This window comes from Nothobranchius furzeri, chromosome 9, assembly GCF_043380555.1.
Source record: "Nothobranchius furzeri strain GRZ-AD chromosome 9, NfurGRZ-RIMD1, whole genome shotgun sequence".
NCBI classification, from domain to species: Eukaryota; Metazoa; Chordata; class Actinopteri; order Cyprinodontiformes; family Nothobranchiidae; genus Nothobranchius; species Nothobranchius furzeri.
Genome location: NC_091749.1, coordinates 65,055,622 through 65,082,872, shown reverse-complemented (window position 1 = coordinate 65,082,872; position 27,251 = coordinate 65,055,622). Strand labels below are relative to the sequence as shown.

General features: G+C 44.2%; 1 protein-coding gene across 3 annotated transcripts in view; it reads right to left on the bottom strand.

Moving 5' to 3' along the window:
- Positions 1–27,251, bottom strand: part of LOC107381573 (SH3 and multiple ankyrin repeat domains protein 2) — a 269,418-nt gene that overhangs the window by 139,532 nt on the left and 102,635 nt on the right. For all 3 annotated transcript variants that reach the window (XM_070555052.1, XM_070555054.1, XM_070555053.1), the window contains 2 exons: positions 1,220–1,371; positions 55–222 (listed from right to left, as the gene is read on the bottom strand). In XM_070555052.1, coding sequence (XP_070411153.1) covers positions 55–222; positions 1,220–1,371 — 320 coding nt within the window. The remainder of the gene's footprint in view (positions 1–54; positions 223–1,219; positions 1,372–27,251) is intronic.

Genomic DNA, 27,251 nt, shown 5'->3' with positions numbered 1-27,251 from the left:
TCCTCTGTGTGTGTGTGTGTGTGTGTGTGTGTGTGTGTGTGTGTGTGTGTGTACCTGGTGAACTTCGTGCCAGCCGTTCTCATCCTGGCAGCAGACCGAGGCGTGCTGGTTGAGCAGCAGCTCGCAGCAGGCCGGGTCCCCCCCCACCACCACGCTGTGGTACAGAGGAGTCAGACCGCGGCTGTCCTTGTAGTCCGGAGAGGCTCCGAGCTCCAGCAGGGCCTGGGGGGGTCAGACAGAGGACACATTTATGTATTCACAGCAGATGATATGGTTAGGTGTGTTAAAGAGAGCTTCAGTTCATTTATGGAAACATCAGAAGTGGAATGCAGCCCACTTTAACATCCACACCAGGAGAGAAACACATTTTTCTGGTTCGCAAATTTTATTTGTTTTGGGGCAATCTGAGTTATAATATCATGTAAATTATTTAGATAATAATTCCTAACAGATCATTTTGTATTTAGCCGTCAGCATATAGAGCAGCATTCACTCTGAAGTCCAGGATGATCTTCAGAGGTTTAGGTCTCTACACCAGGACTCCATCTCGCTCCTCCAGTGGGGGTGGGGTGGGGGGATGGGGGGGGGGGGGGGGGCTCATCGCCACCTGGAAGGAGTCTGCATCTTCCCATGAAGATGAGCAATGTTATTTTAATCTTTTAATCTAGAATTAATCTAGAATTAAACTTCTTATTCAGCCATAAAATAACACCAGCTCCTCCAGGAGGACCATAGGCCTACAGGTATAATCCCTCTAGGATGTCCGGGGTGGACCTGGGGGACACGCCCTGAAAGGTTTTCCAGGAGGACTTCTGACCAGATCCTCATGCGGAGGAGCTCTCCTCATCTGTTAGGCTGATTCTGACCTCCCTACAAACTATAACAACACCTGAGATTTTAATCAAAGTTTACCTGCTTTATGTTTTAATAATGAATAATAAACTTTATCAAAGTAAAAATGGAATAAGTTTTGTTACATCCCAACTACATTATTCATCACATTTTAGGTTTTAGAAGTCTGGATTATTTTTTATGAAAATCTCTCATAAATCGGCTCCTTTGTGAACCTGAAGTGCTTCAATCACCCTAAAAACTTTGATCAAACTATCGAAGCTTAACCAAAATGTTGTCAGATCAAAATATCATTTGGAGATTTCAGGGTTTCGTCTCTCAGATCTCATCGCGCTGACAGCTGGAAGGAGGGGAGGACGCTTGTTACCATCAGAACGATCTGGTTCTTGGATCTGACAGCTTTATGGAGCGCCGTCATCCCGTCTTTGGCCCTGAAGTCCAGATGAGCTCCTCCATTCCTCAGAACCTTGATCATCTCCACCGCGTTGTCCAGCTGAGCTGAGAACGTCAGCGGACTCTCTACAAACACACAACGTGTTGATCAGAACAAGAGGAGACGTGCAGCTGCAGACAGATGTTTTAGACACTACAAGGCCAGGGTGTGAGATGTTCCTGCTGGGGTTCACAAAGTTTACTCAGAACAAATAACTCCAGAGACCAACATGGAACACATGACCCAGACTGTCAACTTCAGGGTTCATTTCAAGATCCTGGTTCTGGTCTATAGGGCCTTACGTGGACAAGCACCATCTTACATTGGTGATCTTCTCAGTCCCTACAACCCCAGCAGGTCCCTGAGGTCCAGTGACCAAAGCCTACTGGCTGTGCAACACCAGGCTAAAGACCAAAGGTGACAGATCATTTGCTGCTGTGGCCCCCAGACTCTGGAACTCTCTCCCCCTGAGCCTGAGATCAGTGGACTCAGTGGTCTCCTTCAAAAAGCAGCTGAAGACTCACTTGTTCAAGCTGGCTTTTGTATGACCTTCTTCACCACTCTCTCTCTTTCTTAACATTTTTTTTAATCACAATTGTCTATTTTTGCTCATTTTAAATATATTTTTAAACATTTTCTAAATGCTTTTTTATATTTTCACATTTTTTTTGTGAAGCGCCTCGTGATTTTCATCTTGAGAGGCGCTATAGAAATGATATTTTCTTCTTCTTTTTCAGACTCTGTTCCAAACCACACGGTAAACATCTGTTGGGTTTAAACATCACCAGCGCCAAACGACTGCAGGTGAGATGGGAGTGTGTGAGGGAATCCAGCTCCCTGAAGCTGGCTGGGGGTTGTTTGGTTTGCTGGGCTGCTGCAGGAGGCAGATCCAGACCAGACTGTTCCAGGAGCAGGTGCCCCGCAGGCTCAGCTAACGTTTACACTTATCTAAACTGATGAAGTCTGCTGTGTGTGTGTGTGTGTGTGTGTGGGGGGGGGGGGGGGGGGGGGGGGGGTAGATCTGTGACACAGACGTGATTCCTCCACGGAGGGGGGTGTAAAACAGATGGATGGACAGCAAAGATGGGAAAATCTGCAGAATCAAAGAGACAATGTTAGAGCTGCTTCCAGTGACCCATCAGGCCCACATGGAAACCACCAGTGGCTGTTCAGGGTTCCCATGGTAACTGGTTGCTTATATTTGCCTTGTTATTTGTAGTGCTGGAGGATTTTGAAAACCTCTGAGAGCTCAGAACAAACTTGCTTGTTATAAATATGATGCCTAAACTTAGAAACAATCACATTAGTTTAAAAAGGTTCCATTTACATTAATATAATAACAATAATGATAATAATAATAATAATAATAATAATAATAATAATAATAGTAATAATTATAATAATAGTAATAATAAAGAGGATACATACAAATATCTTGGGGTCAATGAAGGAGATGGAATACAACATGCTACCATGAAAGAAAAAGTCAAAAAAAGAGTATTACAGAAGAGTCAGGCTTGTCATCAAGCGTGAACTTGACGCTGCAAATAAGATCAAAGCCATCAACATTTTAGCTGTTCCAACAATTACATACAGTTTTAATATCATCAACTGGCAACTTAAAGATGTAAAGAAACTAGACACCAAGACCAGAAAATTGCTGACTTCTGAAAGAATGCACCACCCAAAAGCCGACGTTGAAAGAATGCATCTACAAAGAGATTGTAGGCAGAAAACTTACCCAACTTGAGATGGCGTGCAAAACAACAACAATGGCATTGAAAACCTACCTTGACACAACAGACGATGCCCTACTGATCCTCGTTTGTCAACATGAAGCTCGCAAGAAGCTGTACTCTGTTACAAAAGAAGCTATAAGATATGTACAGGAACTAAACATCCCAGATGTGGCAAGAAAAGAGAAGGAAACAGTAACAAGCTTTGCCAAGAGGACCAGAAGGGAGGCAAAGAAATGGGCCCAAAAGAGGATGAGAGAAACATGGGAGGAAAAACCAATGCATGGACAATAACCCTTGAGAGTAAAAAAAGCAGACGTAGAACAAGATCATACTCATCAGTGGCTACGCAGTGCAGGACTGAAGGCAGAAACTGAAGGATTGTTGATAGCAGCACAAGACCAGAGCCTGTCAACCAGATCATACCATCACAAGATCATGAAAGATGGAACAGACCCCATGTGTAGAAACCATTGACCACATTCTCTCAGGCTGCCCCACTCTAGCCAGAACAGAGTACATCCACAGACTGTCACGTTTAAAGGATGGTTTGGACCCAAAAATGCAGTAACCCAGGATGACACGAAGGCAGGAGTTGATATAAAGTAAAATACTTTTATTTGTAGGGGTAAACACAAAAAAATAAATCCAACAGGTCAGGGAGCCAAAATCCAAAAACCCAGAAAGCTGAAAAACAAAACTCACTTGGATATCAAACTGGGGACAGGAACGGGAGCTCACACAGAGCACTAAACAACGCTGACAAACAAACAACAATGAACCAACACCAGACACAGACAAGACAGGGCTTATATACACAGGGAGATGTGATTAGGGAAAATGGCGGCAGGTGTGTGAAGTGAGAGCTGGAGGGAAGACAGGTGAATCTAATGATCAACATGGGCAAACAGAAACAGAGGAGGGCACACGCACCCACACACAAACACTGAGCAGGGGACAAAGAAGCTGGGGACTACAAGGACACAGAATGTAAATGAGACCTGGAGGGGCTGGGGATGAATGAGATGACGCAGGACCTGGGAGGAAATGACTTAAAGGACTACCAACATAAGACACATAATGGACACAGACAAAGGACACATGAGGGTGCTATGAGACGCAAAAGGGGAATCTAAAGAGGGATGGAGGACATAAGGAGACACATGGGGAAGACACAGACGCAGACCATGACACAGACATGACAGGGCAGCAAGCTATATCCACTGGAAGATCTGCAAGCATTTCCATCTACCAGCTGCAGATGAGTGGTATGACCACCAACCACCAACAGTGACTGAAAACAACAACATCACAGTGTTGTGGGACATGCCAATCAACACAGACAGAGAAATCTTGGCCAACAGTGCAGACATAGTCATCAAAAACAAAGAGAAGACCTGCCTCGTGATTGACATGACCATCCCATCTGAAAAAAAAATGTCACCACCAAGGAGCTTGAAAGCTATCAAAGTACAAGGACCTGGAAATAGAAGTCACAAGAATGTGGGGGATGAAGACAGCAACAATACCCGTCGTAGTGGGAGCACTTGGCCTCATCAAGAAGGGACTGGAAAAGAGAACAAAACAGATTCCTGGAAACCCAACAGTCCAAGAAATCCAGAAGATTGTTCTTCTCCGAAGTGCCCACATCATCATCAGGACGCTTTCCATAAACTAACCCCGAAACTGCCTTAGAAGCATGGATTGATTCTGGCACTTCAGTGAAAGCATACAAATATACAAAAAAATATATATAAAAAATAATAATAATAATAAATCATTATTATTATTATTATATCCTGACATCTGTTATTACTACAGTCCTAGTCGAGTTCTGTGTGTTTTATCTCGCTAACTTACACTTAAGTCCCGGGTGCGGAGAAGAACCCTAACAGAACCAGAACCAAGCCACAGAGCAACACAGTTCCACCTGCTGCTACTCAACACATTTATTGCAATAAAATTCCAATTTAATGCAGCTTCATGTAACTTCTGAGAGTTTTAACGACACGTCTGCCATCTTTAATCTGAGCTGTTATTCCCTCACTAAAGGAGGAAGAAGCCTTTGCTGATCTGATGCTCATCAGTAATTACATCATCTCTGTCTTCACCCTCAGGTATCTGTTCACACGTTCATCACCAGCATCTAAAACCTCAGATCTTTTCATCAACTCTGAGTTCATGTTGGTTGGACTTTAAATTCTAAGATTTATTCTAACAAACTGTCCCCTGAAGAGAAGATCATAAAATCAACACAATACCAGATTATAATCCTTTGTTTTAGACCTAAAGAGAATAAGTTAATTATCCTGTTTGAGTGATTTTAGATGGTTTCATATGTTTATTGAATGAATGGATGAATGAATGAATTCTTTGTCTCCCTGAAAGATTTTGTGGTGCAGCAGCAAAAACAAGTTCAAATGTCAAATAAAAAACATGATGAAATAATCCGGAATGAAACATTAAAACTTTATTTTGAGTGCAGCAGCAGATTGTGATTCTAGTCCTGACCTTTGACCTTTAACCCTGTGGGAGTCTGCCTGCTGTCAGGAGTCTGGGGTTGATCCAGCTACTTAACGCCAAATCCCCGATCCGCACATCTGGGTTTCTGCAGGTTTCTTGGAGTCGGTCTGGATCCATCATCTCTGCATCCTCTCCAAACCCAGCAGCCTGACCCCGGGTTTCCACGGGAGCCGTCAGCAGCACGTTACTGCAGCAGCACGTCTTGCTCGCGTAAGCTGCTGCTTGGCCCTTCCCACGAGACGCGAAGCAGCAGGGGAGCAGCTGTCACCGACAGAGCACGAAGTCACACGAGTGACTTCGTCAGTAAACACAACAACAAGCAGGAGAAAACTACAACATGGCTCCAAAAGGTTTGTGTTTTATGTTCTGTCCGTTTTATAATCGCCAATACGGACCTGAAAAACAAAGGAGACCGCTAGCTAGGTGATAACTTCTCACGGGGACGCACAGTTAGTAACTTTTTTTAAAGTAAAGCAACCGGAAGGCAGTACGTTCTTTATTCTGAAAATCTCGGGAGCTTCTCTCCATTTCCGCGTCCGATTTCCTGTCTTTCCTTCCCCAAAAATGTCAAACTTGGCCCGTTTCAGAGGCGTCGCGCGTAGAAAATAGAACCGGCGCGTAAAGGCCGCAACATGCTGCTCCTGAGACGCGGCCGACTCGCGCTGCTGACGGCTCCAGTGGAAAAGGTTCTGTTGACCACAGCGGTTCCTATCAGCAGCTATGACGTGCTGCTGCAGTAACGTGCTGCTGACGGCTCCTGTGGAAAGCCGGGGTCAGTCCCGGGATCTAAAGCAGTCCACCTCCATCCCAGCTGGCTAACACCTGGAATCTTCTGGATGTCCCAAAATAAAGTCTAATGTTGGAAAGGTTTACCCACAGGTCCGACTTTCCAGGTGTTTAAATTTTAAAACTCATTTTATTTTATATAAATCTCACCTACTTTGTGTTTTTCGAATCCACACATTGCAATTTTGTTTTATATCCTTGAACTTGTTGCTCTTTTGTTTTGACAGTAAAACACATTTTTTTCTTGCATTAGCAGATAATAACTAAATAAATAGGACTAATTAAATGTACATGAAGCCATCAGTAAAGCTTCAATTAAACGGGTCTGATTCATAACAACTGTTAACCAATTATCTGTTTTTCGTCTAAAATGTTTAAATGTGGTGAAATCAGATTCCCGTTTTGATGTCAGCTGACCTTTGACCCTTTTATATTCCCTACAGGACAGACTGTTTTGTTGCTCATTTAGATTTTTTACAACTTTTAACAACTTTCAGGTTGTTTGCTCTCTAAAATTCAGGTCAGGAGTCTGAGTTAGTGATTCTCATTACAATTAGTTCAAAACAAAACCCTTAGACAGCAGATGTGTCCCAGTTTGTGTTATTTACTCATCTAAAGTTTAAAGCTGTCAATCAACCTAATCAACCAATCAGAGTCAGGAGGAGCTCCTTTCAGTGACACTTACAGAAACAACTCTGATTAAGTTGCTTGTTTATTTCTTATCATCACATTTAAACATGAAACTAAAACTAATTTAATAAATTGTGTTTTCAGACTAAAATAAGCAATTCATCAGCTTTATAGTTCCAATTTGATTTAGACTCTAAACAGTCATGAAAACGATGGCATCAACAGAAACAAAAGATAGTTAAGCTGATTTTCCACTTTGCAGGTTGGCAGAGTGAGGGCAAAACACACCAGTAGCACAGGATGCACCTCCAGGCTCCCGTAGTAGCTCTTCTCTGTTTTTATAGCAGCACAATCTTGTCTTCCTGTGATTCATCAGGTAGAAAATGAGGTTTGTGTATCCTAACTTAATGTTTGAGATCACATTGATATTTGTATCATTTCATCCGGCCTGCAAATGTAATACCGTATTGACCCGAATTTAGGACAAGATTTTTTCATTGAAAATTATTTTAAAACGTCTTATAATTGGGGCCTAACCATTCACACATGCTGATATTTGTCTGGGGTCATTACACGCTTGTAACGGCAGAGGGCACCGGGCTGTGTTCTTAACAGGAAAAAACATGGAGACGAGAAGTACGGAGCAGAGTGGACCGAAAGTGGAGTAACTAAGGCAAAGTTATGTTAACAATAAGAGGACTGTGGTCATTTCAGCAGAGGAGTCAAACATTGCATGCATGGATGCCACGGCAGTGAGGATGACGTTCAATGGGAGGAGCCGGCAGGTGTAGAGATCTGATGGTACACCGGGAACACAGCAGCATGAGAGTGAGTGAGTACAGCGAGGCAGAAGATGTTTATGTTTATGTATTTAGCAGACGCTTTTGTCCAAGATGACTTACAAGTGATAATCGGCATGTTGCCCTTGAGGCTAACAACAACAATAACAACAACTTGACATCAGTCATGGAGAGGAGGGAACAAGGAGTGGACAGTAGAGGGGGGGACGGGTGCAGGGAGGGTGCTAGTTAAGAAGATGCTCTCTGAAGAGCAGGGTCATCAAGAGTTTCTTGAAAATTGAAAAGGAAGCCCCTGTTCTGGTAGTGCTTGGAAGGTCATTCCACATTTGTGGAACGATGCATGAGAAGAGCCTGGACTGTCCTGAGCGTGGTGTAGGCACTGCTAGCTGACGATCCTGTGATGACCGGAGCGGCCGGGCCGAGACGTAAGCCTTTGCAAGAGGATTCAGGTAGATGGGAGCCGAACCATCTCGGACTTTGTATGCTAGTGTTAGCAATTTGAATTTGATGCGTGCTGCTAGCGGTAGCCAGTGGAGCTCAATGAACAGAGGGGTGACGTGTGCTCTTTTTGGCTGATTGAAGACCAGACGCGCCGCTGCGTTCTGGACCATTTGAAGAGGTCTCACAGTACAGCCTGGAAGACCAGTTAGAAGGGCATTGCAGTAATCAAGGCTGGAGATGACAGTAGATTGCACCAGGAGCTGGGTGGCATGTTGTGTTAGGTATGGTCTGATCTTTCGTATGTTATACAGCACAAAGCGGAATGAACGAGCAACAGAGGCAACATGATCTTTAAAGGTCAGGTGTTCATCAATCACAACACCCAGATTTCGAACTGCCTTTGAAGGAGCCAGAGATAGGAAGTCATTTTGGATTGAGATATTGTGCTGTGTGGATGGTTTTGCTGGGATGACAAGTAGTTCAGTTTTAGAGAGGTTGAGTTGGAGATGGTGGGATTTCATCCATTTTGATATGTCAGAGAGACAGTTTGATATTTGTGCAGAGACAGTGTGGTCGTCCAGTGGAAATGACAGAGATGGGTGTTGTCTACATAGCAGTGGTAGGAGAAGCCACGTGATCGAATGATCTCACCCAGTGAGGTGGTGTATATGGCAAAGAGAAGAGGTCCTAGTACAGAGCCTTGGGGGACTCCTGTGGTAGGATGTCTGTGAATAAAAGCCTCTTTTGACTTTTGACTTCACATGTCAGCAAATTTCTGATAGTTTGCATTAGGGGTTGTATCAACTAGTCGACTAGTCGACTTCACTGCTCTGCAGTGACTTTTTATGTCTGTCATCAACTAGTCACTGTCACGTGATAATGACCGACAAGATGCAGTCCTCGGAAAAGACAGCAGGTGACAAGCTCCTGTGCGTCGGGAGGCGATGCGCTGTGCCAGAGCGTCGGTATTTGACACCCGTTGGAAAACGGACATTTAACCAAATCGTGACGTTTACCCTCTTGCAATTTAACCTTCCCCTCACCCCCATCCTAACCTTAACCAGCTTGCGCATGCAAAGCTCTGATTGTTGACGCACTCCAGACATCTGCGTCCTGAGCACGGCCACAGTAACATTATCAAATTAGGTGTCGCCACATCAAAAACAAATTTAACACGCAATCGTTCATGTCGGCTCATTTCCTTTTATGCTTTCTGTCTTTTATTTATGCCTGATGCATTTTGCTGCTGTGGAGCGGAGCGCATCGCCTGTTTTGTCCTCCGGTGATTTCATCTGACCGGTGCAGCCGGCGCGCACTCCGCTGTTTTTACGGTCGGTAGATCTTTTAGAACTGCAGTTCAAAGGTAACTCATAAGGTCAATATATATGAAGCCAGGTAGCAGTTTCTCTTTAGGATTGAGAGGAGATGCAGGAACATAATAAACAGGCAGGACAGAAATAGTCAAATAAAAACAAGTTTGCTTTTGTACCTGGTGGTTGCAACAAACAGATACCATTGAAGGTAAACAGAAGTGAGGAACAGAAAATGAAATAATTATTTTAATGTTTAGAGCAGCAGGAACTCAGAGGCTGCAGGAGCATCTGTGAGTTTGCGGCCGCTGCGCAGGGGGAGGGGGGAGAGGGCTGAAGCAGAAACTACCGTTGTTAAAAGAAATGTGTTGAACTTTGAAAATGTGGACGCAATTTTAATTGTCAAAAACTCCAGCGAACCATCTAATCTAATCTCTGCTAAATGGAGCAACTTTGCCAATTGTTGACAGAAATCAGGACCTGCAGCGAAAAGCTGAAATCTAGTGCACCTTTTACTCAAGAATCCTCAATTTTCTATTCTTATTTAGTTTTACTTAAATTCGGTTAGTTTCAAACTGAAAGGAGAAACTAAAACTTGCTCAAAGAGTTAAAAGATTTAAAGGTTATTTCTGCACATGAACTAGTTGTAGTTTTTATATTTAAGGTGTTGTAAAAGGATGGAAACCTTTGGTAACTTATAAACACTCCTGTGCACCCTGTGATGGCTTTACTTCATGCTCTTATTTTGACAAGCCTCTCTGCAGCCTTCCTGATATGTTTCTGGTCAATGGGGGAAATCAGTGAGTCATTTTGCTGGATAATTATGATTTTAATGTTTATAATCTTTTTTTATCATTGTAGGATTAACTACATACTAGAATCAACACTGTTTGCTATCAGTTGTTAATTCTGACAATGACCAAGCAGATTAATCTATGACGCTTATATCATGCATAAATATCCAGGATACTTATATAATCGATCTAAGTTCATGTACCAACCTATCTGGTCTATTTTTAATCCAAAGATTAATGTTTAATTTAAGATAATTAAATTTAATAGCAAAAGTTTATGTTTGAATCAGAAGTTAGGAATCTTTGCTTTTTCAATAACCAGAAATAATTATACCTTTCTGTGTTTCATTTAAAAGAATGAGGCAAATTTAAAAATGAAGAATTTATTACTAACAATTTTTTAACTTTACGATTTCAATGACAATTATAAATGACAATTAAAAATGACAATTCATGGATGACAATTTAATGACAATTTTTAACAGCTTTGATATTAAACTTGTTTTAAAAGGCAAACCTGTGGCTGGATGAAAGCTAAATTGAAAATATGAGTTTGGATGCGTGAATGGATTTCTCAGAAGGTTTCTTTCAGAGAGAGGAACGCATTCTGGGTTGGAAATGATGGTTTTTGCAGCTAACTGAGTTTACTTAGAGGAACAGCATCAAACACAATCTGTCAAAGTCTACCTCACCCAATCAGAAGACCCCCTTTTGGATCCGAAGTGTCCAGGTGGAGATGTTTCCTCCAGGCACGAAGTTGGTAGAAAAACCTCTGGCACGACCAAATCGGTCCTGAGATGTCTCCTTGGGTCACTCGACTGGTGGAACTATTTTCGTCTCCAAGTCAATACTCTGAAGGAGTTTTTGCGTCAGCTGACTACAGTTACGTTTATTCAAAGCTTATTCTATCAGCGTGACAGAACAGCAGGTGGAGGTCAGGGACGGCCGTTCCCTTCCTCAGTGATGGTGGTGGGCTCACGAACTGACGTGAAAGCTGATGAAAGTTAGTTTTACAAAGTCCTCAGAACACGGCCACTCTCAGCAAGAAAGCTTTGGTCATGAGTTAAAAACATGTGATGGCAGCATGGATGTAATTTTGGGGGGGGACAGGGGGGACATGTCCCCCCCCCCCACTTTTTCCAAAATCAAGTTTTGACCCCTGCACTTTTTACCATCCAAAAACAATATTACGCTATGTTAAATTGACAGTGGTTGAGCTCTAGGAACAAGCGGAAAACAACCATTTGTGTTGAAGCCTGTTTCCCATTAGAACATACTGTAAAGATTCCCCCCCCCCCCCCCCCCCCCCCCGTCCCCCCACTTCTAAAGTGAAAATTACGTCGATGCCCTTATTTAAAAAGGGGGACCGCAGGGTGTGTTCCAACTACAGTGGGATCACACCATAGACTGTACATACTGGACAATTCGATTCCATAGGCTTCAATAACACGTTTTTTGTCTATAATGGGAGGTGGCCACCACTGCCATTTTGACCGTGTCACATGTTCCGTCCAGCCCAGAAAATTCCATAAAAGGGAAGAGAGGAGGAGCTGAGGGTGGGGCTGTAAGACTGGGATCGAGTGACGACACCCGGGCGAACTAGCTACGAGCTAACCTGAAGCTAACCCTGGCTAACCCAAAGCTAACGCGGAGGTGGGAGCCGAGCTAACGGATGTAGCCACCTAGCTTCAACCCTACCAGAGCTAACTGTGGAACACCCATCGACCTGAACCTAACACGAAGTTTAGGTGGAGGTTTTCGGCGCCTGTTCGTGAAAAGTACCTGGATTTAAAAAATATTAAATCGGTAAGTTTATAATTTATTTCCGTAATGAAAACATTTTGCTTTGAGCAAGTTTTCAGTAACGTATTTTTCGGGCTATCGCTCCTGAGTCGCACCAGCCATTCAATGTATCATGAAGAAGAGAAAATATATTTAAGTCGTATTTTGGGGAGACATTTCATTATTTTTCTTGCAAAATCTGACACCAAGCGTTTCACATTGCAAGACAAGCACCGGTAACCATAACAGAATGAACAACAGCACGCCATGGTCTCCAGCCAGCAGAGGAGAGGATGGCGGTGTTTCAAACCCTGCCGGCCGGCGAGGAGAGCTCATTCCTGGGCTGGAGCCGGCCCTGAGCACCCCGCCACAGGCTCCAACAGATGCTGGCGGTGTTTGAAACCCTCCCAGTGGGACAGGGGAAGTCATTCTTGGGCGGGTCGGAGTCGGCCCGCAGCAGCGCGGTGTAGCCTACATATTTTGTTATACAAGTCGCTCCGGAGTATAAGTAGCAGGACCGGCCAGACTATGTAAAACAGTGCGAGTTGTAGTCTGGACAATACGGCAGTTATTAGTATTCGAGCTAAATTAGCAGCCTAAATACATTTCATATATTTCCAAAACGTAATACTTGTTTGTATCTTATATACATATATATATATATATATATATATATATATATATATATATATATATATATATATATATAATACAGATGAAGTAAGCACAAGATAACTTACTGGAAGACACGGAATTATCATGAGAACCAGAGCAAGAGAGCTTGATAACAGTCAAGTGAAAATAACAGTTAAAAAGTATGTATGTGTAATAGAAATAAAAATATATTAGAATTAGTGTAACTCACTGTGATCCAAACAATAAATCAGCCATAGCTGATTAGTAAATATGACATGAGGTCTGGGCAGGGCCAGATTAAGAGTTTGTTGTACCCTGGGCAACAATAGTCAAGGGCCCCATCATCACGACCCGAGGATCACCATAATATGGTCACATACAGAATATTTTACTGTAATATGCAGTAAATATACTCAATACTTGAATGCCTGACTTCACGTAACCCGCTCAGGGTAACCTTTGACCCACCTTGTGTGGACTGACCAATGAGCAGAGTGTCTTAACTTGAGGCCCTCTCTTCATTGGTCAGTCTACAAGAGACTGACTCTCAACTGACGTTCAAAGTCATAGGCAGCGAAGCGTCTCTGTGCAGCGCAAAAGCCCGGGTGGACAGTTTGTTTAACATAGGGTGATCATATTTCCATTTCCAAAAAAGAGGACAGGGGATCTGTGCCTATGACGTCACACTATGGCAACGCCACACAACGCTGGGGCCCATGATTTTGTAAGAACTAAATTAATATCAGATTCTGCCAATAAAAGGGCTCTAAAACAATAAATACTTAGCATATTTACTGCAAAATCTCATTTTTCTGCTTTAGTGCTGCAACAAGGTTTTATTAATAATAAATTATTATAACTTTTGTTTTACTACAGCATCGGTAAGCTTCCTGTGCACAGATTATCAAGGATGCTTGTTTCAACTGTGAGATTAGACGATAGGATCAATGATAAAATAAGTTGTCACACTGGAAACTTTCAGAGAATCCACAAATAGTGGCTTTCAAATGGTTTTGTTACTTTTTGCAAGTTTAGAAAACAAGCAGATGAGACAGCATGTGTGATAATTTAGTTTTTCATCTGATAATATTAGAACATGTCAGTAATATCTGAGGGGCTTTTATAAACACTGTATAACTAATACTCCTGGAGAGGGTATGGATTACACAGAGGCTTCTGGGGAGCCCAGCTATGGGGGTGGTGGTGGTAGTGGTGGTGGGGGTGGGGGGTCATTTTGCCTTGGCCCCCAAAATGTCTTGAAACGGCCCTGGGTGTGTGACAGAGTTTTGAAGGTGATCTGAATTGTATCAGATGTATAAATATGACATGTATATAACTTGTTGTTTTGCAGGTAAAAACGTGTGGTGGAGATAAATCTACGTACATTTTACTTTTCAACACTTTGTTTTGTTTTCTTGTTTTTATTTAACTATATTTTCCTGTCCTGTCTGTCTCTCTTCTTCCTGCATCTCCTCTAAACTCTCCAGAAAATCTGCTGCCTGGATTCTTTTTTCACCTCATCGGTTACTTTTGAGCAGATCAAAGGGATCTCCTGACCACAAAGCGGAGAGCGCGTTTCGATACGTCAGTGAGGTGAAATCACCGCAGCACAGGTGATGAGCTCCGCAGCGGCAGAGCGCTTCAGGCACAAATAAGACAGAAAGTAGAGAACATGTGCGGACATGAACGATCGTGTGTTAATTATAGTTTTTTGGTTGCGCCACTTTGAGAATGGACCGTGCGCTGGACGCAGCAGCCTGGAGCGCTGCGCACCAATCATCACTCTGCCGCTCTCTGCAGAAAAGTCCATGAATGATAATATAGTAATATAGGTAGAAAACTTTTTTCTGGCTCCCCTGGATGTGTAGGATATACAGCTCCCCCATCCCTGCTCCTGGATGAAAAGCCAGACATTTTCATCAATACAAGAACCCGGGCATCCAGGACAGAGTGAAAAGCGGACATGTCCGGAGAAAACAAGACGTACGGTCACACTAGTTTAATATAAAGCGGGAGATTACAGATACAGTAATTTGCTCGTGCCCATGCTGCCCTGGGCCCTTTAGAGTTTGTAGGCCCTGGGCAATTGCCCAGTTACCCATATGGTTAATCCGGCCTTGGGTCTGGGAGTATTTAAGTTTCATTCTTTTATTACATTTTTTTCTTAGATCTGTTAAAAGGTCACCATGGCAGCCTGTGTGTCTCCAACATCAGCTACACAACGCAGCAAGTGTAAGTTCCACATACCCGTCTTGACCACTTCATGTATGGTTTTGTACTTTAAACAATTATGACAAACCTGTTATTTTTTCTCCTTAGCCATTTGGATCATTGGAGACAGCTAAGTGAGGCGTGGTGCCCAGAGAGCTGCAGAGACCGTCGGAGACAACCTTGGCCTCCCTGACGTCTGTGTCTCCTGGTTTGGTTGGGGCGGACCATCGACATACATACATGTGCCGACACTTTGCGCCCTGTTTTATAAAATGTATTGTTAAAAATAAATGTTTTTGCTCAATTACTGGAATTTCTTTGGTTAAGACAAAAAAGTGAAGAATAATCATTTACAAGTTATTTCTACAACAGGCCCATTTTAAATCCCAACAGTTTCTTAGCAGACAATAGAAATGTGTTCTTTACTAACTTTACTTGGTTTAAAAATCTTACTAAAATAAACAGAGTGTATTTCAAAACCCAATCATACTTGTTATGTAAATATTAGCTTTGTAGATATTTTTTACAGATATATATTTGTGTGCAACAAAAACCAAACTTAAATAATTTGTCATTCTTTATTGAAAAACAATAAAATACAGGTATAAAGAAAGTGTGGGAAAATGATAATGTGAAAGTATTGCTCTTTAAATAAAATACTACTTATTTTTAAATAGAAAAACTAAAAATGTCCTGTACAACAACATGACAGAAGAATGGTGGTCTGTCTGTCAGAATGTGCTGAACAGATTTGCTCTATCAAGAGGAGCCTTAATGTGTACGAGGTTCCCCTTGAGTAATATTGGTTTGGGTTATGTATCGCCACATCAGCATGTAAATGCTGAACCAATCTGGAATAAAGACTGCTGATAGAGGATAAACAAGTAAATAAGAGAAAAATTAATACAACTAGGAAACCAACATAAAAAACAGCAACCAGCAGCTGCACCTGTGAAGAAACATTTCTAAGAGTCATCAAGAAAACGTGGGATGAACAACAATAAACATGTAAAGCATGAACCACAAACATCGACAAGCATGTGTTCGTGCGTGTGCTGGGATGTGAAGTGTTAGACCGGATCAGGTGCACTCTGGAACGGCCACAAGCACCAGAAAACCTTGCTACAGAGAACTCAGCAAGGCCACATCCAGAACCGGGCTGACACAGGTCATGGGCCACAGGACACAGGAATCACACCGCATTTCCACCTGAAACAGAATCATTCAAATTAGAATCAAATACAACAGTTGTTCAGTATGACATCAAATGGATTTTTAAAGAAGGCAATTGGACTTCGTTGGTTTCATGAACACCCTGGTACACCAGAGCACTGTGTGTGTGTGTGAGTGAATGTGCTTGCGTGCATGCATGTGTGTGTGTGTGTGTGTGTGTGTGTGTAAAAGCCATGTGTAGTGTTTGTTATTTATAAAGCATATGTTGTTGGATTTTATCCAGAATCGAGACTTTGAAAATATATAGTTTAATTACAGTTTGATTTATTTGACATCTGTATAATGTTTATTATTTTGTTTTTTCCCCCTAAATGCCTAACGTTTTAGTTTAACATGAATATTAGTCATTCATCCCAATACATAAAGTTACACATTTTAAATTTTAAAAGGGGAAGACTGCAGGAGGTAGCGGTAAAATACAGGGGGCCCCCAGCAAAAACAAACTTTATGAGTCTGATGAAACTTGCTGGTGTTCCTTCAGCAGGCCTGGTGGCTGTGCTTGGTCAATATTATCGAGCTCAGTCCGGCTCGGCCGTGAATGAGCCGAGGCGACATCCTGCTCTGCTTAAGAAGAAGTGTTATTTTCACGTTTCAGAAGAAGCGCCCGTGTTTTTACGCTTTCTCAGAGACATGTCATGTCGCTAAGTTGTTAGCGCCGTGCGCTAACACGTCAATAGTGCAGCGTAGCCTGCTGGAGGTTTTAAGGGTTCAGATGAAAACACCTTTACCCTTTTACCCATCGAAATATGCCCTATTAATTATTTTACCGTATTTTACTTTTAAATTTCATGGTTAAACAGTACATGCTACATGTTAAACTGATAGTTAGCTAGCTACTTCGGTAAACTCAGCTAGTTTAAAGGCGGCAGTGACATAAAATACAAATATAGATTTTAACTTACCGAAAAAAATGAAGTGGAGACTCCTTGGACGCTCTATTAGTGCAATTAATACCACAGCAAGTCATTTTGTCCAATAATTGCACCAATAATATCCAAAACAGAATTCACAAGCACAGAGACTCAAAATCCCGAAACAGTTTCCAGGAGAGACCGAGGCTGTACTGAGGCCTTTCCACGGAGCTAGCTCTGTGGTCACGTGGGTCTTAGGCAGCGGTCACGTGTGTCGGATGCTCATTAATTATACAGAATTTTAGGCTTTCAATACACTTAAACAGAAGAGTGAGAAAAAAATTCACCCCCCTCAGAGTTGTCATGAGTATAAACTAGATAATTTAGACAAAAAACATGTTTTGGTACCAGGCTGTAAACATGTTTATTTCTGCTGTGAAATTGGCATTTTTAACATGGGAGTCAATGAGGATTTGCTCGCTTCAGACACCAGCCCCCAGCGGATGAGGGTGGAACTGCAATTTCTCTTACTTCCGGGATGGGACCATTTTTAGAGCCACATTGTGGGGGCTTGGATCACACTTCTGAGCCTTCCTGGTAAGGTCTATTCAGGGGTTCTGGAGAGGTGGGTCCGTCAGATTGTTGAAACTCAGATTCAGGAGGAGCAATGTGGTTTTCGTCCTGGCCGTGGATTACTGGACCAGCTCTATACCCTTAGGGGGATCCTGGAGAGTGCGTGGGAATTTGCCCAACCAGTCTACATGTGTTTTGTGGATTTGGAGGAGGCGTTTGACCGCATCCCTCGGGGGGCCCTGTGGGGGATACTCTGGGAGTATGGGGTACCAGGCCCTCTGATATGGGCTGTTAGGTCCCTGTATGACCGGTGTCAGAGCTTGGTCCGCATTGCCGGCAGTAAGTCGGGCTCGTTCCCAGTGAGAGTTGGACTCCGCCAAGGCTGCCCTTTGTCACCGATTCTGTTCATAACCTTTATGGACAGGATTTCTAGGTGCAGCCAAGGTGTGGAGGGCATTCGTTTGTTTGGTGGACTGAGGATCAGGTCTCTGCTTTTTGCAGATGATGTGATCCTGTTAGCTTCATCAGAATGTGATCTTCAGCTTTCGCTGGAGCGGTTCGCAGCCGAGTGTGAAGAAGCTGGGATGAGAATCAGCTCCTCTAAATCTGAGACCATGGTCCTGATTCGGAAAAGGGTAGAATGCCTTCTCAGGGTCAGGGATGAGGTCAGGACCTGCCCCAAGTGGAGGAGTTTAAGTATCTCGGGGTCTTGTTCACGAGTGAGGGAAAACTGGAGCGTGAGATCGATAGGCGGATTGGTGGTGCATCTGCAGTGATGCGGGCGTTGTACCGGTCTGTCGTGGTGAAGAGAGAGCTGAGTCAGAAGGCGAAGCTCTCGATTTACCGGTCGATCTACGTTCCCACCCTCACCTATTGTCATGAGCTTTGGGTAGTGACCGAAAGAACGAGATCGCGGATACAAGCCGCCAAAATGATTTTTCTCCACAGAGTGGCTGGGCTCTCCCTTAGAGACAGGGTAAGAAGCTCGGTCATCCGGGAGGGGCTCGGAGTAGACCCGCTGCTCCTCCACATCGAGAGGAGCCAGTTGAGGTGGCTCGGGCATCTGGTCAGGATGCCTTCTGGACGCCTCCCTGGTGAGGTTTTCCGGGCACGTCCAACCGGGAGGAGACTTAAAGGTAGACCCAGGACACGGTGGAGGGACAATGTCTCTCACCTGGCCAGGGAACGCCTTGGGATCCCCCCCAGAGGAGCTAGCCCAAGTGGCTGGGGAGAGGGAAGTCTGGGCCTCTCGCCTTAGGCTACTGCCCCCCGCAACCCGACTCCAGATAAGCGGATGAAAATGGATGGATGGATGTTTATTTACTCAATCTAATATTTCTTCATTTAAATGAATTTGATTAATCTAAGTTTTTAATGATTTTGTTTTCTGCAGCAAAACTACTGCCCAATTTTTAACCAGCCCCTTTCACTTTAGCTTAGCATAAAACACAGTAAGTGAATGGATCCATGTCAATGGGAGTAAAAACGTCCTCAAAATCATTCAGTAGTGATCCCAATTCTGCTTGGTGACCTAAATAATCAAACTGACTGCAAGTGAAAAATATTATTTATGACAAAGCACAGATGTAAGCCTCTGCTGAAAGTTGCAAGGCAGCCTTGAAGACACCTGCTTCTGGAACTTTTATTTTTTTATATGTGGATTTAGTTTTGCCTGTTTGTTTTTGAGTACGAGAGGAGTTTGGTAAGCCCGTGGAGGAAGATCTTCATACAGCTTTGAGAAGATTCTAGTCCACCATCCGGCATTTCAGGCGAAAGCCCTGTAGCAAAGACGCTGTGCTGCTGACCTCGACTTGGATCAGCGGAGTACTTCGATGATTTATGTAATCCAACCGACACAAAAAAATGGTTTTAAACTAATTTGTTTTCCAAATTTGCCATTTCAGCTTTAAAGCCCCACTGTGTGAAAATATTATATTCCTTAGCGCCAGGCTGTTCAGAGTAGGTATTGCATCTCTAGTAGCCCACATGCATCAAAAAGGCAATGTGAAAACACCACACACCAGCTTTCAAACTTCTTCAAGTTTTATTTACACTTTTTGCTGATTCCTACAGTCAGCGTCTCAGGCATTAGGGATTAGAAAAGTTCTCTCTCCGTGTCCTGTGAATATACGTAGAACGGATCTGATCAGTCATTTGCAGCTGCTGCCGTCTTGCTCCAGTGCTGCCGCTTCTGCCGTGTCTGTCGTGTTTGCCACGTCACTCGTTCCTGTCCCCCGCGGCTGTGCACGCACCACCTCAGTTATAAACTACTTTCAGGTTTTAATCCAGCGATCTCATGTAGTTAGAGCAGGGCAAGCAACGCAACGGGGAGCAGCAAAATGTCCCTAAGCCTGTGAGGCTGGAGAAAATCTGCACCATTCTTACAATGTTTAGAAGGAGAAGGTCCTCTGGGACCACCACCGGACGTAGATGCGTGGTGCTGGAGGGTTCTGGGGAAGGTGTCCATCCCTCACAGCAGGTCAGACCGTCTGCGGTGACATCCTTAAGTGCGGAACCATAAACACTCCGGACATAAAGGTAATAATTACCAAGGGCTGGAACCGTTATCAATTCCGGATGGGTGGAAAAGAGGGTATTTAACTTTTCAGCCGTCCGCAGTCGTAAGTGGGGGTAGGATGGTATGGTAAAGACTTCCCGTATAGCGTCCTTGACCATCTGTATCATCATCTGAACAGCCTCCTCAGTTGGGGCCGGCCTAGAAGCAAAACATGAGGTGTCGTCTGGGGAACCCGCCGACACCAGCACGGGAGAAGGATCAACCTTCTTAGCAGCTCCAGAAGATCTCCGGGACTGCCGCTGACGTCACCTGACTGGAGGCGCTTGAGGCTGGAGCGGCATAATGACAGGAGGCGCTTAGGCTGGAGCGGCGTAGCTGCTAAACCTTGGATCTGGGAAGGCAGTGAATTCGCAGAGGGTTTCCGGGGCTGCGACCGTCTCGTTGCAGGGACCCGCTGTGCAAGACGGTCACAGCAGGCCTGGACGGGGGGGTGGAACCTCTGCGCAGCTGTGGCCTGATTGCCAGACGTGTTCCCCAGAACGGTGACTCCTGTTCCTTTTCTAGTTCCATAAACTCAAGGAGCGTGAGATACTTCCATGACAGGTCAGAATGAATGTTAGCTGAACTCCTAAGCAAGTACTGTGTCGGCGTCAGGTCTATGTTGTGGCCAGATTATTCTGTCACGACCAGAACTTGGAAGACCCGTGATGACACCAAACACAGTAAAAAGGTCAATAAAAAGTCTTTATCAGATGTGACGTTACCGAAGAGGGCGAGGCAGGAGATCGAGTAGGAGAGGAGGCGAGGGTCAAAACCAGATGGGGACGAGCAGGTACAGGGAACAGGCTGGAGACGTAGAAGACAGGTGAGGGTCGTGGTGGCAGGCAGAGTTCAAGGCAGGGGTCAGGCGTGAAAATGAGATCCGGAGGCTGTGATCAGGCAAGGTGAAAGGCTGGAAGATTTACTGGCAAAGAGCGTTCAATAATCTGGCACTGGTTGGAGAGCAGGCTGGGAGTTAAATAGCAGAGGGAGCAGGTGTGGGGGATGAGCTGATGACAGGAACAGGTGAGATGAATGAAGTGGATGAGGTGCAGGCTGAGGTTGCTGTGGAAACAGGTCATGGCAGCAGAGGCAGAGGAGGGTGAAAGACAGGGAGTCATGACAAAATGAATGTTTTTTGTTTCTATTTGTGAATTTTTTAAGGGTTTTTATACTGTTTTTTTACCCTTTAAGTGTTTTTTTCTCTTTACTTTTTGTTTTCTATGTAAAGAAACGCAGCCGATTGTGGAGTCACTGACTTGTTACAGAGACTTTACAGCGATCTTCATACTAAGCAAGCATAGGGTAGCCTGGCCTGCCAGACTCCTCCTCTGTTTAATTCTGCACAGAGAAAGGGTCTGGAAGCTCTCCTATTGAAATAACCCCACCCCCTGAGAATTCTAACCGAGCCAATCAGCGCTGAGCAGCGTGTGTCACACACCACAACGCTGAGTTTGTCTTAAACATGGCGACTGAAGCGGTTCGCTGCAGCTCTTTTCTCTGTTCTAAATGACTTGAACATGTCGTTAAAACCACAACAAGTAGAAGCGCTAAAAGCCATTCTTTTAAAGAAAGATGTTTGCGCTGTCACCAGAAGCCATTCTGGACTACAGCTAAAAAACTAACGTCGTGGACGTCACACACGGCGACGCTCAGTTTCTCACAAACAACGAAGACAGCGGCGGAGTTCGCTGCGGCTGTTTTCTCTGTTCTAAATGACTTGAATGTCTTCAAAACCACAACAAGCAGAAGCGCTAAAAGCCTTCCTTCTAAAAATACAACACATTCTCACACCCTAAGCGTCGAAAATTGACGCGGTGTGACCAAGCGTTTGTTTCTGGCGCGATGGCAGCCCCTGTCCCTATGACACCTTAACCCAGTATGTCAGTGTAAAATTTCTGTTAAGCGTCTTTGAGAAGAAGAAGAAAAGAAGAAGAAAATATCATTTCTATAGCACCCATAGGCGTCATTTTAACCGAGGACACCGGGGACATGTCCCCGGCAAAATTTGTGATTGGCAGCTGTGTCCCCCCCACTTTAAAAAAGCCTGCTGATGAGGATTTTTGTTTTACCAGCTCAGATCTTATACCAGGGGTCGGCAACCTGTTCCCATCAAAGAGCCATTATTACCCGTTTCCCACAGTAAAGAAAACACCACAGTAGCTGCAGCGTTGTGGGCGGGGCCTAGCCTCAGACAGCAGAGCGCTGCTCACAACATGACAGCAGCCGGTACCGGTCGCTCGCATGGGCGTCGCACCCATGGGGGATTCAACACCCACACTTTTCCAGCTGTTTTGCTCACCTCCACACCAGTCTGGTTTCTTTATGTCGCACTCACTCTGTTTGCCTCATCTCCTTCTTCTGACAGCCGATGTCGGGTTCAAGGAGAGCAGGAGAGGGAAGGACGGAAGAGCTCGACTGAATTCATAATTTTACATCTTGACATTAGCTGTACAAAGTCTGAGTTTGATAAAGTGAAGAACAACAATTTGCAGAGGTTTATAACTGGCGCGGCGCCAGGTTTTCATTTTTGGGTGGGCCACAGTCATTTTGGACGGACCTTAATAAGCAGTGACTTAAGTGAAGCAGGCAGGTCGCGCTAGAAAATTTCGTTTAAAAAGATGTCATAAATGTGTTCCCCCGTCATTTTTATTTCTAAAATATGAAGTAAAATCTCACAATTTAATTTTCATTGATTTGTCATTAATATGTAGTCTACACCCGTGCGTTAAGTGGACCATCTTCCAGTAAAAACAAAGCTTCCAGCCCACCTCTCCAAATGCGTAAAATGTGCATCAGCCGCTAGTTAGGCGCGCCGCGTGCACCGTCAGCTACGTCAGCCCAGACAAGAGCAGAGCAACTAGAGAAAGAATAGAGGATAATTCTGTCTGGATGTGGATGGAGATGACATTTTACAGCAGCCTGATCATCATTTAAATACGTAAACCATCACCTGTCTTCTAGTCCACGCTATCAGCATTATTTTAATTGGTGTGAGTGTGTGTGTGTGTGTGTGTGTGTGTGTGTGTGTGTGTTTTCCACTTCAAACACTGGTCTAACCAACCAGACCTGCGTGTCCAGTAACACATTAATGTTATAATTAAACAGTTTCACTTCATGTAGGCTAGGAACGTTTCACCTGCCGTGGCCCGACCGCTTCTGCTCCACATAAACTTTGTGCGTAATCAAATGTCTCTAGGGGAGCTTTCTGAGCTGAAGAGGCTATTCTGCCTCAGACTGGATGCGTCATGCGTCTCCATATTAGAGACGGGAACAAGCGCTGTTCAGCTAAAGTTTCATAATTTCATAAAAAGAACATTTTTCCAGGTGACACATCCCTCAGAGAGACCGGGTTTCCAGACCGCTTCAGTGGGAGGAAATCATCGCATGCACCGTGGTTCTGCGCTGCGAATCCCTCTACAGATCTTCAGCCCACTGTCCACCGTAGGCGCGCCGAGCCGCACTGAACACAGTGTCCAGTATAAAGCTCTGATGTTCTGATGGGAATCAAGTTACCTCTGCGATGTGCATATTAAAATGTCAGCTCATCCATGCGCATCAGTGTGCGTCGGGGTAATTCTTTCAAAACAACCAACATCCTTGAGTTTATCCGTCAGTATGTGGCAAGGTGGAGAAATGAGGGCCCGGGCGGGATTCGAGCCCCAGACTACCGGGTGAGAGTCGTACGCTCTAACCAGTCAGCCAAAGGGACACTCCGTTGGCCAAGTAGCCAGGGCGCATGATCTATCGGGACACTGTGACAGGACACTCACACTGCCACACCTGATTATGAAACTTTGGCTGAATAGCGCTTGTTCCTGTCTCCAATGTGGCGACGCATCCTGGAACCTGTCTGAGGAGAATCCCAGAATCTGACATCCTTCAGCTCAGGAAGCGCCTATGATTACGCACAAGCGTGACGCGTCAACCCGGTCTCACAGTAGACCGGGCTGGACCTGTTCAGGTTTACGCAGACAATCTTTACATGTAGAATTGGCATACAGATGTAAAATTAATGCAGTAAAATATAAAGCTTTTTATTTAAATATCCATTCATTATTTTACAAGCACAGAGAGCGCATCAGATGGATGGAAGAGCCGCATGCGGCTACAGAGCCGCCGACACCTACTTTATTGTCCCCAGCAATTTTTAAACCCCACTCAAGTGTATGGTTATTGTCCCCAGCAATTCTGAAAACAAACTGACGCCCTTGATAGCACCTCTCAAGGTAAAAATCACGAGGCGCTTCACAAAAACAAAAAATATAAAAATTTGTAAAAAAAGATATAAAAAATCATTCAGAAAATGTTTAAAAATATATTTAAAATGAGCAAGAATAAGCAATTGCGATTTAAAAGAAAAAATGTTAAGAAAGAGAGAGAGTGAACAGGAAAGAGGGAAATCAGTGGCTCCTGGGGAAGGTGGAATAGGTGGGGAGAGCAGAATAAAGAGAGAGTGGTGAAGAAGGTCATACAAAAGCCAGCTTGAACAAGTGAGTCTTCAGCTGCTTTTTAAAGGAGACCACTGAGTCCACTGATCTTCTGGCTCAGGGGGAGAGAGTTCCAGAGTCTGGGGGCCACAGCAGCAAATGATCTGTCACCTTTGGTCTTTAGCCTGGTGCTGCACAACCAGTAGGCTTTGATCACTGGACCTGCTGGGGGTGTAGGGACTAAGAAGATCACCAATGTAAGATGGTGCTTGCCCATGTAAGGCCCTATAGACCAGAACCAGGATCTTGAAATGAATCCTGAGAGGAATGATGAAACGCAAAACTAAGCTTTGCATGTGCAAGCTGGTTAAGGTTAGGATGGGGGTGAGGGGAAGGTTAAAACGGTAGAGGTTGGAGGTGAGATGTCGGTGAAATCTACGTTTTACAGCGGCCGTCAGACACCTACGGTCTGGCACAGCGCATCGCCTCCCGACGCGCAGGGGCTCCCAACATGTCGCAAACAAACGCTTGGTCACACCGCGTCATTTTTCGACGCCTAGGGTGTGAGAATGTGTTGAAAAATACGATGTTTGTGCCGCTGCCAGATGCCTTTTTTTTTTTTACTACAGCTGATAAACTACAGCGTTGCGCGGTACAGTCGGCATTTCTGTCCTTTTCCTGATTGGTTATTTTTGAGCAGGCTTGTCCCGCCTCTCGCGTGCCTCTCTGCCTTTGAGTAACCAGACAGACGATGCTCAGCACTGATTGGCTCAGTAAAAACTCTCACGGGGTGGGGTTGTTAGAATAGGAGAGTTACCAGACCCTTTCTCTGTGCAGAATTAAACAGAGGAGGAGTCTGGCAGACCAGGCTAAGCATAGAGACAGCGAAGAGGAAAACTCCCCTTTAACCTGGCTCAGTACGAGTAGCTGTCTGCCACAGAGGACAGATTAGACATACAAAAAATAAACTAATGAGCAACTAGAAGTCATTTCTAAATTAAAAAACTAAAAACATTGCTAGCACACACCCAGAGACATCACTAATTAACCTAACGTGTGTGTGGGGGGAACCGGAGCGCCCGGAGTAAACCCACGCCTACATGAAGGAGAGCAAGCTAGCTTGACGCAGAAAGGTTGCTGCTGGACTTGAACCAGAAACCTTGCTGCGAGACTAAGTGCCAACAATTAGCCGTCATGTAGCCCCGTTTTTTGTCTATTTAATTATTGTCTGGGTGTGTGTGTGTTTGATCTAAACATGCGGGGGAACCTGAGCACCAGGAGTGAACTAACCCATACATAAAGGAGATTTCTAATTTAAGACTGAAGGGACCTGCTGCCTGGCACAATACATTTTTTTTGTACATTTTGAGTAACATTTGTGGGGGTGTACGCTGCAGATCGAGCCACATTAATAATTCATTAACTAACTACATAAATAAATAACACGTGGGGGGATCACCCCAAAATCCTGATATGCCACACGTCCCACGGCTGAGCCAGTCGTTGTCATGTAACATTTGTGGGGTTGCATGCTGCTGTTCGAGCTGCATTAATTACTCAGTATTTAACTTAATAAATAAATCATGAAATTGACTGAGCCGGTCGTTTTGATGTAACGTTTGTGCCTGTAGTCAGGTCCCTTAAATATGCTAAAGCTAATATGTCCCATGTCTTATTTATGACTTGTTTTTGTGTTTTCGTAAACACGCTGGAGTCATAAACTTCTTAAAACGCCTCCACATAGAAATTTTCTCCAGGCGTGTGACAGTTTTTGGAGCGTCTTCTAGGTAGCTGAGGTCGTCATCGAGTGAAGTGTCATCTGTGTGGAGACACCTGATGGCTTCTGGCGTTTCTGCGCAGATTTCAGTAGGAGAACAAACTTCTGTTTCCGTCTGACAGCTGTAGTCGGGATTTTCTGAATCTTGTTCCAGTCCCAACATCAGATCGGTGCCCACAGACGTCTCAGGACAGGGCTGAAACTCACAGCTTAGACGATGAAGTTGCTGGTTGAGGATTTCTAAATCTGTTTCATGTTTCTCCTTAGCCTGTATCTGATCCAGCTGAAGGTTAACAATTATGGATTGGAGGTTTGTCTCGGTTTCCTGCATTGTTCTCAGCTTGGAGACGAGTTCTTCGTTTAGTCTGGCTGTCTCCTTACTTTGGATCAACTCGGACTCTAAACTCTGTCTAATCTCCGTCTCTTTACCAAGCTGCTCTTCTAGTTTTTGCAGATCTTGAATAAAAGTCAATTCTGAACTGACTTTCTCAGAGTTGCTTTTTTCCATCAAATCTCTGAGTTCAGAGTTCCTGTCTGTCAAATCCTGGATCTCCTGCTTCAGATCTGAATTCTCGGTGATCAGAACTCTGGTTTTGTCTAGTTCTGCTTCAAAGTCATGTCTCAGCTGCTGTTCCTTGTCAAATTTAGATGTTAGTTCCTCACAGAGAAGGGATTTTCTCTCCAGCTGATGTGTGACACCTGCCAACTTCTCTTTGTGGACGGTGGCTTGGTCCTGCTGCTCTTGTAATTTGTTTAGCAGAGTTTCACACAAAGCGTCCTTCTCTTGAAGCTGGATTTGTAAATCTTTTATAGCTTTTTGACAGGTTTCAGTTGTAAGCTGGTAATGATCCCGTCCCTGTTTCAGCTGATCAATTTCCGTCTTTAATTTGTTGGCT